Consider the following 15,732-nt stretch of genomic DNA (forward strand, 5'->3'; position numbering starts at 1 on the left):
TTATAACTACTGTACACATGTCTGCCTCACTGTTATATTTTTTATCTTAATTATATCCAATCCTTATATTTTACCTTAAGTTCTGTTTTATGTCGAATACCTTAAAGTCTCTTTTTGTCTGTCTTTCTTTTATGTTGTTGTGTGGTTTGAATTATTTGGAGGAAGTCTGAGAATCAGGATATCACCTACCAAAGACTGTTTTAGCTGTAACTTGATTCACATCATAAATGATCAACTCAAACTTAGAAATTATACTAAAAATATCTTAAAAGAACAAAATGGGTAAATGTACAAATTTGAAGGCCTCTTGCCATGAAGTGAAAATTCCTGAAATGACTATTGTACTTGTTATCCATCAGTGTGGTAAAGAGTTCAATATAAAATTAGAAGGTGACGTAAATTCAAAATACAGAAATAAAAGTTCCTCAAAGTTTCTGTTACTAGTCCAAGGCACACTCAAGCCCTATGCTGCTGTCATATTGGAAAGTGTGGACCTACACCCTCTGGTGGTAATATGTGTAAGTAGGCAATGGAAATCTACCCACATAATAACTTTAATATGCTTTACAGACAAGATTAACAGTTAATAATACAGACAATTTCTTCAATGTATTTTTCAGCCTCTTTTGCCATATCAGGGCTTTCCTTCAAATTTCGTTATAGACTTATGAAAAGCTATACTCAGGCTCCTTATGCAGTCTAAATTCCCCTCTGTTGTTTTGGGGTTTGGAGTTTGCATTAATCTTCTCTTGGGCATCAATACTTCACACTGATAATCTAACACCTAAAAAGTTTCTGAAGAAGTCTCAATACAGCCAGAAATCCTTAACCATATCATCAGCCAAAATGTATATTTGATTTGTAATTCGTGGACTTAAACCTGGGGGGAAACTATTGATATAGTCTCTGTCTCTGTTTTCCACAATGACAGGCCAGCTCATAAACTGCTGCACCAAAGGAAATATATTCAACATTTCAAAGGTACAAGATGAACAAAACTGTGGGACTTAGTTAAACAGAGGATTTTATATATATTTATATATATATATATATATATATATATATATATATATATATATATATATACATATCTGTCTATCTTTCTATCTGTCTATCTGTCTTTCTATCCGTCTATGTAAACAAGCTAACTAAGGTAACAGACACCTGTAAGACAAAATGAAGGGCGCAATGGCACAAATAATCATTACAAGGGCATCAGGGCGGAAGATGGACCACAAACAGACAGGAAATGCCTGAACATCACAGTGTCAGACTTTGATCTCTAACACCAACATCCTCTTTTCCTCTAGACTAATACTCATTTAAAATCCATGGATCAGGACACCATGACATCACTGATCGAGCAAATTACAATGTGTCACAAAAATATTAAGCTGATCATTAGATTTTTTTCTTTGAAATAGCAATATCCCCCATAGGTAGGTCTGCTGATGTCAATAGGATCAATGCTAGATTCAATTTATGTTCTTTATTTTTTAGATCTGATTCTTTGTATTGCTCAGAGACATGGTAGTAACAGATTTTTTATTCCTAGTTATTACCAGCAGATGGCAGAGTAAAACCAGATATTACTGCAGCTCTCACATCATAATATCAGCACCATTTTATGAATAAATTATTCTGTCTATATAAGACAGAATAATGTGATGTCAATTTTCTGAGTATCTGGAAATCTTATTTTTAAATGGATGTGTGCATTTTGTCCATTCATAAATCAATTCTAAAAATGCATGCTACAATAGAATCACCTTCCAGATTGATTTTTGTCTTTGACGCACAATTCTCTAATCCAAGCTCTAAAATGTAAAGCTGTAAAACTTCAAATCAAACAAATGAACTTTCTGCTTCCTTGAACTCATCCTGTTTGCCCTCTCTTTTGTTGCATTGTTGCTTATATTATATATGTTGCTAGGTGATAGCTCCATTATTGCAGGCTCCCTCTGGCTGCCCTTTGTTCTATCTCATAGAAAGTGGTACAATTTTATTGTTCTACAAGTGCATCAACAAAAGTAATAACTATAGTTTTATGACGTTTTTTTCAATCTCTTTGAGCAAGGATCTTGTTTTACAGTAATTTCAATGCAAGGATATTTGATTGACAATGTAATCATAAGGAAATAGAGGATTTCAGCCTGTTCACACGTCAGTCAACTGAGGCGATCTCATTCTGCCAAACTCCATTGCTCCAACAAAGTGAGTCATATTACAGGTGTTGCTCATAGAAATCTTAATTTCCTGTTTTATGAACAAGTTGGTTTGTCTGTGTCCTGAATGCACCATTTGCAATGTATATCTGTCACAATATACACAGTGCTGTTGCTTTCAGATTTAATATCCACACTCGTCTGTTCACTCTCAGCCCCCTGAGCTCTGTTCCTGTAAGCTTGACAGACAGGTCTAACACCAGCTCAGCTGTTTAAGGTGTGCACTGAGTAGAAATAAGCACAGGATATGAAAGCATATCAGCAAGCTTTATTATGCAAAATGCTGTGTGAAATGAAACAGCAAATTTATTTTGCATGAAAGAAGATTATAACTCTCAGGTGCTGCAGGTTGAATAAATGAAAGAAGTTTGTGTTTTATATTCTTTCCAATAAGCATTGACATCTGCAGTATATTGCTGCTGTATTACAGAAGCCAATAAAACGACTGTGGGTGGGCTTTAATCCTGCAGAAATGTAGACAGAGGCCACATAAACTAGAACATAAAAGCTTTATTTTGAAAGAGACCTGTATGAAATTCATACATATATATATTGCAGCTAACACACTGATGTGCAGAAAATAAGAGGCAGTTAAAACATGAGGGCTTTAATGCTACATCTTTTAATTGCTGGATTATTGGAGTTATATGTCTGCAGAAGGGAATACATTTTATTGAAATATACATACAAATATGAACTGTTATCAACATGTATACAAAATAAAAACAAAGACATATGATCCATAAAGTCTTATACCTTGGCCTCACCTTATGTCTACAGTGATACATGATATACATGTTTTGAGATGAATGTTAGAGGGGTGGGATTGATAATGGCACTCCAGGTCTTAAGTGATTCAAAGAAATGCTAATGTATACTATATATGGCTATATATTGGTCATAACTGTCACAGTTTCTTTGATGAATATTCTTATCTCTAAGTAACCTTCTGTGAGTGTCAAATACCTGCTCTTTGAAGATTCACACTGAGCTCCCAGCCCCCTCTGGCAGCTTGCATTAGTGTGCATTTAAAGCGAATCATTTCTTTTCCTTTCTAATATTTTTGCTACTTATTGTTTTTCCTCCCCTCATCTCAGTCTACACACAGTCTGCTCTTTAACTGTAAGCTGTGGAGATTCCTCGGGTTGTGAGTGCTATTTTTGTTCTCCGCACTTTGCTTTACATACTGTAGTGAAGATTTCAGCTGACACACATTTCGGCTATAGCTTTCATTAAAAAGCTGCAGCCCTAAAATTGTCTGTGAGGCTCTTCAGAGCAGGCGCGAGACTTTAAAAAGCGGCAGCTTTAGTTATGGAGGAGAGTTAAACCCCAGACATGAAGACCAGATGTAAAAAGCTGTCGTGTATGTTAGACTAACCACAGAAACTCCAGTGTAATTAAACACCTCAGTAAATGCCAATCCCAGGTTATAGCATTGCATGTAGAATAGTTTATGTTATCATTTGTCAGAAACTTTATAACCATTAACAGTAGTAATTAAAGACGTGAGTTGAAAAATATTAATATCTACTTTGTACAACCCTAAACTGTTTGAACAGCTATCATTAACAGCTATGTTCTAACTGACACATAATAATGTTAAAGAGCATCTAAAGGGCTCCGTTGGCCTAGTGGTTTAAGGTGCACCCCATGTGCAGAGGCTATATAGTCATTGTTGCAGCATTCGCTGGTTCGACTCTCGGCCTTGACCATTTGCTGCATGGCTTCCCCAACTCTCTGCTCCCCACATCTCCTGTCTGTCCTCAGCTGGCCTATCAAGTAAAGGCGAAAATGCTCAAAACCCCCCCCAAAAAAACGCATAACATAAGGTCTCATAATTACCTGTTACCTATTACTAAGAAACCAATACAAATACCAAATACATCAGTCTATCATAAAATTTCAAATTCTAAATCACCAAACTTAAAGATATTAATAGGAATAGGATAAGAAACAGTAATCTTAATAGTAACAAACCCTGTCAGATAGTTGTCAGGGGAGTAAAAATCATAAGATCTCTCCCAGAGAGTTAATGGCCTGAAAGTCAATTCAATTCAAATACCTCAGGTTTACAGTTCTTCGTAAATGGTTCACAAGATTTGCCTTTCTATGTTCACCTTATAGGCTGTCCCTCCATCATTTAACCACCATAATAAGCACAAGCACGATATTTGGCAGCAGGTTGCTGCCTTTCTCTCTGTGGTGAATCATCAAACCTACACATATCAGGCTCACACACAACGTGGGAGTGATAATTAAGAGTAAATCTCTATAGTGAACATGCTAATTTAGCTCTTCACCTCTTTTTCTTACAGTTTCGTTGGTAGATTGTATAGAAAATGTAAATCTCAATCTGTCATCTCTTCTTGATATTTAAATCTGACTATACTCGCTAAATTTGGCTCGAGTGAGTACGTACATTTAATGAGTACAAATGTCAGCAGGTTATTGTGACAGTTTTAATAACTCTCACTAGGAGGAGAAGCAGTCTAACCTCAATATCCACAGCTGTATTAACCTCTTGGGGATATACTGTACTGATCAGCTGACTGGCAGACTGTGTTACAGAGCACTGCAGAAAGTTTTTATATTGGCCTCAATGGGATTAACTCCCCACAAGTTATCACAAAAAACAATAACGGGCTAAATGTGCCTTCTCTGTCTTGCTTTAACACACAGATAGTCTACCCTCGATCACAGAGAATTCACTCCTTGTTCTTTCTTATATAAAAGGTACTGTCAGCAGAGTTTCAGAGTGGCCTTACGCCGGTGAGAAGGTGTACAGAGCATATCAAGAGCTGAGAAGCAGCATCTACAGCTCAATTAGCACTGTGGTAAAAATAGAGTTCACGGGTTAGCTGTAAGTCAGCAGGATGCAGAGGAGAGATGTTCAGAGTCTTGATGAGTTCAGTGTGATTAAAGAAACAGGCAGCTTTGAATTAAGAGTTTTGTTTCCCCGTGCTTATGCTTAAATTATTAGGAAATGGCTGAGTTTGACAAATGAAGAGTGCTTCTTTTCTGGCAGTTTGTAGACCCGTAAAGAGATATGTGAGCTCAGAGCACTCAGACTTTACCTCAGGTTGAGTTGGGTTCAACATCTTGTCTTAATGCGTGAAATGGTGACACTGAGTGCAAAAGTGAAAATGCTGTGTGAAGGAAAGTAAGAAAGTAGAGCTGTAAATTCACTCCATGGATGGATGCAAGACATTTTTCATCCAGTAACTTAACTTTCAGTGGCGAACACAGTTGCAGCTGTAGTTAAGAACACTGAAGAAAGACGTTGGGTGGTCATATTTTACCCTTCATCACTCCAGCTTTTTGTGGCCTGTTCACAAGCTGGAGTGATGACCACTGAACATGACAGCTGATTCTCATGTGAGGGGAGAAGTGGAAAATGAAAGTGACTTTGAGGCTGTACTCCCTCCTGAAATTTAAGTCAACGTTTCATTCAAGTCTGCTGCTTCAAAGATGAATAAAAAGGAGAAATCCTAAAAAATAATTGAAGTATTAACTAAAGGCGAAAGCACTTAAACAGCAATTCCATACATTTAGATCCAGCACAAGGACAAAATAAGACTAAATGTGGTGTCAAAGATAGCAAAGTGTTTTATAGCATAGCATAGCACAGTATAGTAGCATAGCATAGCATAGAAAAGCATAGCATAGTGCAGTGCAGTATAGTATAGCATTGCAGACTCATATAGCATAGTATAGCATAAATCATATAGCATAGAATAGTATAGAGTATAGTAGCAAAGCATAGTATAGCATAGAATCATATAACATAGCATAGCATAGCATAGCATAGTATAGCATAGTATAGTATAGCATAGTATAGTGCAGTACAGTACAAAATAGTATAGTATAGTGCACTATGCTATTGCAGTATATGTCATAAGGTGCTTTTGGTAAGTGCTGTATTTCATTTATTTAGCATTCCTTTTGTCACTTCCTGTTTCATTCATACTTTTTACCCTCAGTTTTATGTCTTGTGTTCTTGTATTCCTTGTGTGTGTTTTATTTCTTGTGTTTCTTCATTTACTCTTTATTACTTCCTGTTTTATTTTGTAGTTCTTGCCCCCTGTGTGTCTGTTTTACTTCCTGCCCTTGCGTGTTTCCCTCCACTTTGATTACCCTGATGAGTTTCACCTGTGTCTAGTGTCACACCTGTGCCTGATTAGCCTTTGTGTATTTAGTCTCTGTGTTTCCTCCCTTCTGTTTCAGTTCATTACGTCTTCTACGGTTTGGATTCATTTTGGCTTTGACATTTAAAGTAAGTTTTAATTTTTTACCTTTGCTCCTCCTTCCTTTGTTTTTTACCCAATGTGACAGTACAGGGCAGTGTAAAGACAAATGTCGTTAAGTGAAGTGTAGTGTAGTAAAGTACCTTATGTAGTGTAGTGTAGTAAGACGCTACAAATAAAATAAAGAAATAAAGAATGGAATCAATAAGACAGATTATTAAGGATCTGATCCAAACATTTTCCCCACTATTCGGGAATAGTGGGGAACAACTTAACCATGACACATCTATCTTTCCCATTGTTTGTTGAGAATGATGTTGCCTTACTTAATATATGATATCATTAACCAGCTGTGGCTTCCTGATGAAGAACTAAAGTTCAAAATGTGAGTGAGGTGTAAAGCTCAGACTGTAAAGGTGAAGACCTAAAAAAGGAACAAGTTGAAATCTTCTGGAACTTGCAATTAAAAGGGTCATATTCTGCTTTTTCAGACAATTTTCCATATCAGGGACTGTAAATGGTGGCTGTTGACAAAATATATATATATATTGATGGATATATAATTTCCCTGTCCTCCAGGTACCAGCACACTCAGAGAGAAGGGAGAACCACTGTGTTTTGACTGCATCCCTTGTTCCGATGGAAAGATAAGTGATCAAACTGATGTTTTTTATGCTGAATAATGTTACTTTACTCTAAGATGATGATTCTCTGACCAGTAGACAGAACCTCGCTTGACACCCTCTTTTGTAAGAATGTATGAACGATCACTTCTTAAAAAGGTCCCTGAGCACGTGTTATCTGATTATTCAGAGAAGTAAGAGAAACATACATGTGGGTTTGGGTGTAGCAGCTGGCTTCAGCTGTAGTGATGGTGGGGCCTAATGTGGTATCTTATCATGGCATCAAGAATTCCTAGTGGGAAGTTTCTCTCCTGAATCCCTGCTCCTCTTTTCAAAGCAGCTGGGATTAAATGTTGAGGCTATGACTTGATAGTTAAGAAACACTAAGAGATTATTTTCATTAAAAGCAACATGTTCTGCGTCCCACAGACTACATTGAGGTTCCTACAATGTCTCTGTTCTGGCCTCAGTTGAATGTCCTTCCTCAGAGCTGCAGGACTGATTGAAATCAGCCAAATTAGATTCTCTTATCTATAATTTATCTGTTTCTGCTCACAGTATAGCCTCACACACCATGGTTCTTCTTCCGCCCTACAGGGACAGCTGTACATTTTTATATTGTTCTTTCTGTGTATAGTGTAGCATATGCTTATCTACTCTTTATATAGTGTATTCTGTATATACTGCATTACGTAAGCACATTCTTCTGCATTGCACTTATTTGTACATTTCCAGTTTGATGTTCCACTCTGTTGTTTGACGGCTTGAAGACAGAAGGACCATTACTGGGGGTTTTACTGGCTACTGGTTTTATTTGGCTGGGACACTCAGTTAAAGAAAATATCTGAGGTATGGAGGTGTTAGTCTATTTACAGCTTTTTAAACAAGTTAAATGACTTTCCTTTTTCAACTTTATAAAAAACCAAAACCATAAGATGATGTTTACTTTTGTAATAATACAACAAATGCAGAATATTCTTACTTATGAGATGATGAGATCAGGAAATGCCTCCAATAAAAAACTGCAAAGTGAGTCAGCCTCATTGTGTAAAGTACTGCTGACCACTACTGGTCAAAGCATGAATTATACAATAAAGTAGTGTGACCCTATCAGTACATACAGAGCTTATAAAAACACCTTAAACAGACATGCAGCAGAACATCTGTTCAGCAGCTGGCGTGCATGACATCCTGTTTGGTGCAGGCAGGTTAGTCAGCTGCTGCAGGCTGACTGACTGATGCAGGACAGGGCCCTCAGCGTACACATACATATGTCTCTGTCACTGAAACATCTCAGTCCATGCAAGAGTTCAGGTCTATGTATGGATTTACAGAACGTGGACAGAAGGAACAGAGTGAGAGAAACCTTTTGTTTACGGTTTGTTGTGATTGTTGAGGATTAGGGATGTCTGGAATGTGTCCTTCCCAGTTTTTAATCCATTTTTCTACATAAGTGGAGGATGGATGAGCAATTGAAGCAGCAGTAACTTGGCCTGTGGGGCCTTAACTTGGGAACAAGAGGGTTACCGGTTCAAGTCCTGGTATGGATCAAAGTCTATATAGTGAGCTGGTGGCTGGAGAGGTGTCAGGTCCCTTCCTGGGCACTGCAGAGGTACCATACCCCCAAAAAGCAAAAATCTGCAGTAAGCCAAAACTCCCCGGATGTCTACTGATTCGGGAAAATATCTCAGTATGCATCGGACCAGTCTGACGGGAGGAAATCCGTTTTTGGGTGCTGTGAAAGTTATCAAATTACATATAAACCACTTCCTAACTTTTTAAATCATAAATGGATGCTAAATAAGAATTTTATTTATCGGCTTCGCCATTGTTTACTTCCGCTTTCCGAAACCGGAAATCCAGCGAAGTCTGGCTCAGCATGCTGCATGACAGATCGAGCAGAACAGTCATACTACATACTAAATTCAAACGCAGTATGTAGTAGTCAATACCTACTGCCTACTACATTAGTAAGTAGTATGTAGCAGGCCGTTTCGGAAACAGCCTATGGCTTGATCATGTGCAGCCAAAATTCTCTCCATTAGTGCATGGTCATAGGAACCTGTTTATGCATGCATTTGTATTTCTGACACGTGTGGCATGATTGATAACGGAGTGTATTTATCCCCAGGGATTCTTTTTTTTTTTTTTTTTAATGAAATCAGAATTAACCTGCTCACAGCTGTGATGGTCTCGAAAGATACCACTGTACTATGATTACTCACTTTTTGGCAGACTTCTTGAACAGCCAGTTAGCGTCATAATCCTCACTGAAAGTCATATAATTTCTGAGTTTTGGGAGTAAAATTCCCAAAAAGGTACCCACAACACAAATATAGCTGTAAGACTAAGACGGCTAACTGCAAATACTAATTCTCTGAACAGGTGTCAAGAATATAAACACAAGCTATGTGGGCCATAACTATCTATTGTGCCGGGCTGTGAACATGTTTCATTCTAGGATAAAGTTGGGCATTTTAATATAGGCTCTAATAGGGATCCACTCACTTTTGAGACCAGCCTCCAGTGGCCACTAGAGGAACTGCAGTTTATCACACTACTGTGTTGTCTTAATTTCTCGTCCCTGCAGGTTGCTGCTTTGATGCGCTGAACGGTAACATTTAATGGAACAGATAAAGAAATCAATTGGACCTCTTTTTTTGTTGTTGGTTTCAGTTCAATGTATTTTTTATAGTAATCCCTGTTACAGATGCAGTGACGTCAAAGGGAACATTGTTTTTCTGATAACTCTGGGTTACAGGTTCCGTCATGAACAAGAAACTCACTAAATGAAGAATCTGAGGAATCACGAATCACTTGACATAAAATATGAGCATTTTTTCCAGCAGCAGATAATCCTGGAGTTGTTTATCCAGGCAGAGCCACTTGTCCCTGCTACATTTAAAAATTCAGAAATGTCCCCTCCCTGCCCTTTGGTTACATCCCGAGTGTCCCCTGACAGAGCCGTAAAGCTAATGTTGTTATTGCATAAGAGATTATCTCAACTGTTGTTATCTTTGCCCTGGCTCGTAAGAATATAAAATCTATCATAGTAAAAAAAAAAGAAAAGGAATAATCTCTCTTTGGTTTATGAAGCAAATGTTATGTCACGTGAGCCTCACTGTGGAAAGAGGCTCATGCTGCTGAATGTAAAGGCCTTCAGTGTGTGCTAGTGTTGTGTCAGCACTTGTGTAACTTTAGGTGTGTGCTGGAGGGGGCTGTGGAGGTAATGTGACCTTGTATTGCCATTCAGCAGTCACACCTCCCCTGACAGGCATTGTTGGATGCTCCACCTTCAAAAAAAAAAAAAAAAAAAAAAGCCTGGTCATTGACAGAAACAGTTCCAACATGCAGCATCCTCAGTGGAGAGAAACCCCTCAGATTCTCCTGGTGAGTCAGGCGGTTGCATGAGGACACAAGGACCCCCTGCCATGTACAGTAGACATTAATAATTATGATCCATATCGCATGAGTCACAGCTTCTGTTGTAGAGCCTCCATTAAAACTTCTGCAGAGTAAAGCTCCATGAAAGAAGTCTGCCTCTCTCTTACAGGCACAATATCTGTTAAAAACAAGATTTTAATTCTATTTATTTCAGCTTCCAGCACTGGATCTACACATGACATCATTTTTAAAACACACAGAGTACTGTATGTTGTGTGGTGAGTCCTGCTGTGAAGGAGGAGCAAAAAAAATGAGTAGTACTACTTAGATGCTGCTCAAACCTTTGGTGTCGAATAATGAAGCTAATGTAAAATTACACAGATACTGCATCTCTTAGTGTAACCACTTGAGGCTGGCTCCAAAAGCCAAGGAGACCGCATTAACATCCAATGGAAAAATATCTTTTTAACAGCAGAATAAAACCTTATTGCCTGGTACAAAAAAAGACTTAAAGCCCGATTCAACTCCTCCTCTTTATTGTTTAAAATGACTAAAGGTTAGGTTGAGTCAGCATTGCCAATATGGCGAGCTCCATCGTTGGCCTTCAAAACACCACTTCAGAAACCAGTGGATGACGTACCTGAGACTACATCTATGTTTCTCTACAGTCTATGATGCTGCTCCACTTGGATAAACCCATTGGTGCATTCAGTCTTACCCTAGGAGTGATTTGTCCAAACCTTTCTGGCTTGAAGCCCTTTAAATTCAGGTGATGTTTGTGAGTTGTTAAACCAAGTGAGATGTTTCTTTTCAGATTAAATTAATTTGACCCGTTTACAGCGGCCTTAACTTGCAAAACTTCCTGGAATTTCACAATAAAAGCAGAGATTAGAGAAAGATAAGAAGATTAGATTTCAATTTGGGACATAAATATGTTTTTGTTCTTACTTTTCAGAGAAAAACACAATCTCCGATTGATCAAGCATCCCTTCGGGGATTCTTACCAGGTTTGAAATCACTGACCAGCAAATCAAAGAGAAGACCTTGAATAAACTTGACAAATGCAAATGCTGCCACTGTCACCCAATCATAACTCAACACCTATGACCAATTTTTGGTCATGCAATCATGCACCTTCATCAAAACCATTAGGGACTACTTTTTAGTAAAACGCACCCATCCTTCCAAGGATAAAAAGCAGCTTACTGTTACACAATCAAGGCACAGGCTAATGTTTTTTTAGGTTTAATTTCTCACTGTCTTAACTCAACATACATGTGACGCCTTCATGTGAGAATATAAGCAAGTAGAGTTACAAGTATAGGGAGGTTTTGGAGATGAAACTGCAAAGGGTTGGGTGGTATGATCAGTCTCCCAAAGAGGATAGGACTGCCCACTGAATCCCAGCCAAAACTCAGTGTAATGAAATAATAATAAATGTTCAAATGTGTTAAAGAAATATTACTCAGCAGGTTTTTACTGAAGAAAAAAAGTCTTTGTTTTAAGTCGCCTTTTTAAATTTTCTTTTTTTAGGTTTTCTTTGATTTCAGACAGGAACAGTGACAGACTCGAGAAAAAAAGAACAGGAGGGGAGGAGGGAGACAGACAGACAGACAGACACACAGACAGATAGACAGACATGTTCCGAGACAAAAATGTGACAAATTCTGCCGAAAGATCAGACACCAATCATTGAATTCCTGTTACATTGCAGATCACCTTTATGTTTATCTCGCAGTAACACACAGCAGACTGTAAAAGCGGCGAGATTTTGGGGAGATGTGAGCAGCCTAGAGGCGTTACACACACACAGACACAGACACACACACACACACATACGCACGGCGCTATGATTCCTCTGTGGTCATGCATGTAGTAAGAAAAAAAAAAAAACAGAGGGAGTGAGTATGAGGCAGCCTTATCAGTGTTAACCATGTGTGCGCAGTGGGCAGAAGCGTGATGGAGCTGCATGCATCCTCGCGCTTTTTGCCGTCGAGGAAAAAAACACAGAGAGGAAAAACGGTATCGTATCTGTCGCCACACCCATCACATAAAGCCAGACACGCGCGCCACGGTAGCGGCAAAAGAGCGTTTTATGTCGGTGACAGCGACATGACAACAGCCGAGGGCTATGGGTGAGCGACGGATGAGTCACACACACACACACACACATCCACCAGCATCCCCCCTTTTTCACAAAACCCGCAGACAAAGATGCCAATATTGAGATGAGTGAGAGTGCAAAAAAAAAAAAAGGCTGTGTGCGCGCGTGTGCATGGATGGTGGGGCGGTGATGGTGCACGTGGAGGGCCAGTTTAAAAGGAGAGGTATTTAAAGATGTGGACACGTCTCTCTGTCAATGCGCATGATACTGCGGTTCCACTACTATGGCACGCTCCAACTCACCTTGAATCGGCGCTCCTGTCATTCGGGTGCGGGGCTTGTACGGACGACCAATACACGCCCCAAAGCCTCAATCAGCAGCCAATCCAATGACGGCAGAGGCGGACCTGTGGCTGCATTCTCACACTTGGTTTCACTATGCGCTCGTAAAAACGGCTCCGTCTACTACAAACGCGGCGGTGCAGGTGCTCTGTCTCTTCGGGAGAGGATGCGGATGGAAGGACGGGGGAGGGAAGGGATGAAGGGAAACGCCACGAGGAGAGAAAATAGGATATGAAAAGGGGGCTTATGCCGAAAAGACCGTGAGGTGCAAGGTCGAATATGAGAGATTGGTTGAACGGGGCACTTTGCGTGGTAATAGCTGGTCGGCAATAGTACTATGATTTGGTATGTGGCCACTCTGATAGCAAGTGTATTCAGCACCAGAGGAACGGCCGCTCAAGGTGAGTTGAAGTGCAATATATCTTGTGCCGCACATAGCATATGATTTCTGCTGTGCTCGCGTGAGCTTAGTGCTGCATTTTCCTTTTCTGTGTTAGCTCGTGTGAAGTGTGGGGCTTTTTCATTCTAACAAATGGCTGCATATCTCATATGTCACGTGAAAGTTCAGCCCTGCTTAAACCGTATCAGGGAAACAGCAATTGTCTTGAAACGGCTCATATGCATGAAATGTGAGACAGGAAATTGGGTGCAAAATGTGCAGAATGATTTGCCAATGCAAAGATAGGCTGATTGATAAGGCTGCTGGTGGCTCACAGGCCTGTACTTCGGGATCCAAGAGGGCTCGTTTGTGTGATAAAACAAGCAGCATATTGGAGATAACGTCCCCGCTGCTGAGGGGAAATGTGTGCATTGTATCATAGCAAGCAGTCCCATTTGAGTTCTCCTGAGAGGGGTGTGACCGTCTCAGCCCATAAGATGGAAAAGTAACTAAATAATGCATTGCATGTCAGATAAAATGCACTCTTGATTTGATACTGCATGCATGGGATTTGTATGCTGAATTCCACATTGCACATGGAGACCGTCACAGAGCTATGTGGGATGCACAGAGCACACACACAGGCTGCCGGGCTCGCCTGCTGCTGATCTATCATAAACTGATCATTCCTGGAGCAACAAACTGCACAATTTCTCCCCTTTGTTCTTATTTTTTCTCTGCACTCTGTATTGACCCATGTACTTACTTAACCTTGCTTTTCCACTCGTGTCCAGATGAGGGAGACATGTGCCAAGCTGTCGCCTGGTAAATGATCCCAATGACCCCTCATATACCCAGTCAGAACTGGTCTGCTCACAGGTCTGGCTCCTCCTGCAATGATGGCATGTTTAAGGAGAGCAAAATGTGAAAACTTTCTGAAACATGTTTGGTTTAGTAGCAGACTGGCTCTCTGTGGTTTGGCAGATCAAAGAATAAATTCCCCATTTTATGAAGGGATACATTTGGCTTACTATTATCGACTCTAAAGGTGTTGTCTTTTATCCACACTGCAATGGAGGTGCTTTACTTCTGGCTGCACCAATGAGTCCCAAATCACAACGTAGTCTGCTAGTACTTACGAATGAGCCGTTCTACTTCCTCTAGTGTCTGAACCCAGTCTGACGCAACACAGAGCTTCTGCAATGCATGTGAACACAAACTCCTTTTACTCTTCGTTTTGCTAATTAATGAAATGTCACTGAAGCTAAATGATCTCTGACATTATTGATGCACTTTCAGTATCACAGATGTGTAATTCTGGACACTTCATTGAAGGCTGCAGTTGTCCGAGGAAATGCATGTGTAAAGCGTAAATTAAAACACACTTGTAAAGGCAAGTAATGAGACATTGAAATAACTTATAGACTGAAACAGCTCTGCATCATTGTGCATCTTTAAAAAGCTAAATATCTTGAGAAATAATCTAATTTCTATCATAAGTTAGCCTGGAGGGTCAATCTCATACCGAACTTAAACGACCAGCTGTTAGCTTAGCTTAGCAGGATGAAAAAAAGTAAATAGCCAGCCTTACTCAGCAGGATGAAAAAAGGGAGACAGCTAGCATAGCTCCCTCTAAATGCGCAAAAATACGTCCTGATATCACCCATGTAGGACTTTACTTTGATGTGTGTTTCAATTCAGACAAAATTTTAATTTCAAATCAGATATCTGTCACTTGTGGGGTTCCTCTGTAGAACTATCGCTTCCCTGGCTCTTCCTACATATACAAAAATCTACCTAGCTGCACTCTTGTGGCTTTCCAATTGACCTGTATTTTCAGTCATACAAAAACTGGGGCTTAAATTTGTCAGGTTTTGGGGTTTCAGATACGAGACTACTTCCTTGACTGGGAGCTGTGACTTCCAAGAGTTTTGTTGTCGCTTTAAGGTTAGGACATTACTATTTTTGCCCTCAATTGGTTCAGTTTTGCAAGATATGATGTGTTTATTGGTGAACTCCAGAGAAGATGGATAGTAGAAGACTGAGACATGTTTGGACAGTGTCAAGCTAACTGTTTAGCCTCTGTTCCTAGTCTTTGTGCTAAGCTACGCAAACCAGCGGTTGCTTACTCTATAGCCACTGTGCAAACATGGAAATGGTTTGAATCATCTCATCTGTCCCTCTGTAATTTTTCCTTGAATTACACTGATCATATATGCTGCCATCTTTATGCTAATGTGCTGTGATAGTAAGCTGCAAACCACATGCTACTCCGCTGAATGCCAAAGGCTAGTTGTCAGCTGTTTTAGCACCTGGGGTCTCCACTGAGAGCCAGTATGATCCCATCCTTTTGGGTCAGATGTCATACCAATTAGAAAATACTATATCAAAGAAGGAGTGGTGTTTTATTCCATCGTCAGATTAAGAGCACC

The 15,732-nt window shown here is 39.6% G+C and overlaps 1 protein-coding gene across 3 annotated transcripts in view; it reads left to right on the forward strand.

Annotated features, from left to right (window-relative positions):
* The first annotated feature begins 12,968 nt into the window (after positions 1 to 12,968).
* Positions 12,969 to 15,732, forward strand: part of igsf9ba (immunoglobulin superfamily, member 9Ba) — an 81,611-nt gene continuing 78,847 nt past the window's right edge. Inside the window, exon 1 of one of the 3 annotated variants that reach the window (XR_004633901.1) lies at positions 12,969 to 13,322. Coding sequence is in view for 2 of the 3 variants with exons in the window: in XM_034701722.1 (XP_034557613.1) it covers positions 13,259 to 13,322 (64 nt within the window). In the remaining variant the exon portion in view is untranslated. The remainder of the gene's footprint in view (positions 13,323 to 15,732) is intronic. The other 2 variants (XM_034701722.1, XM_034701721.1) reach the window with 2 other exon arrangements.

This window comes from Notolabrus celidotus, chromosome 14 (assembly GCF_009762535.1).
Source record: "Notolabrus celidotus isolate fNotCel1 chromosome 14, fNotCel1.pri, whole genome shotgun sequence".
In the NCBI taxonomy this organism is placed as follows: Eukaryota; Metazoa; Chordata; class Actinopteri; order Labriformes; family Labridae; genus Notolabrus; species Notolabrus celidotus.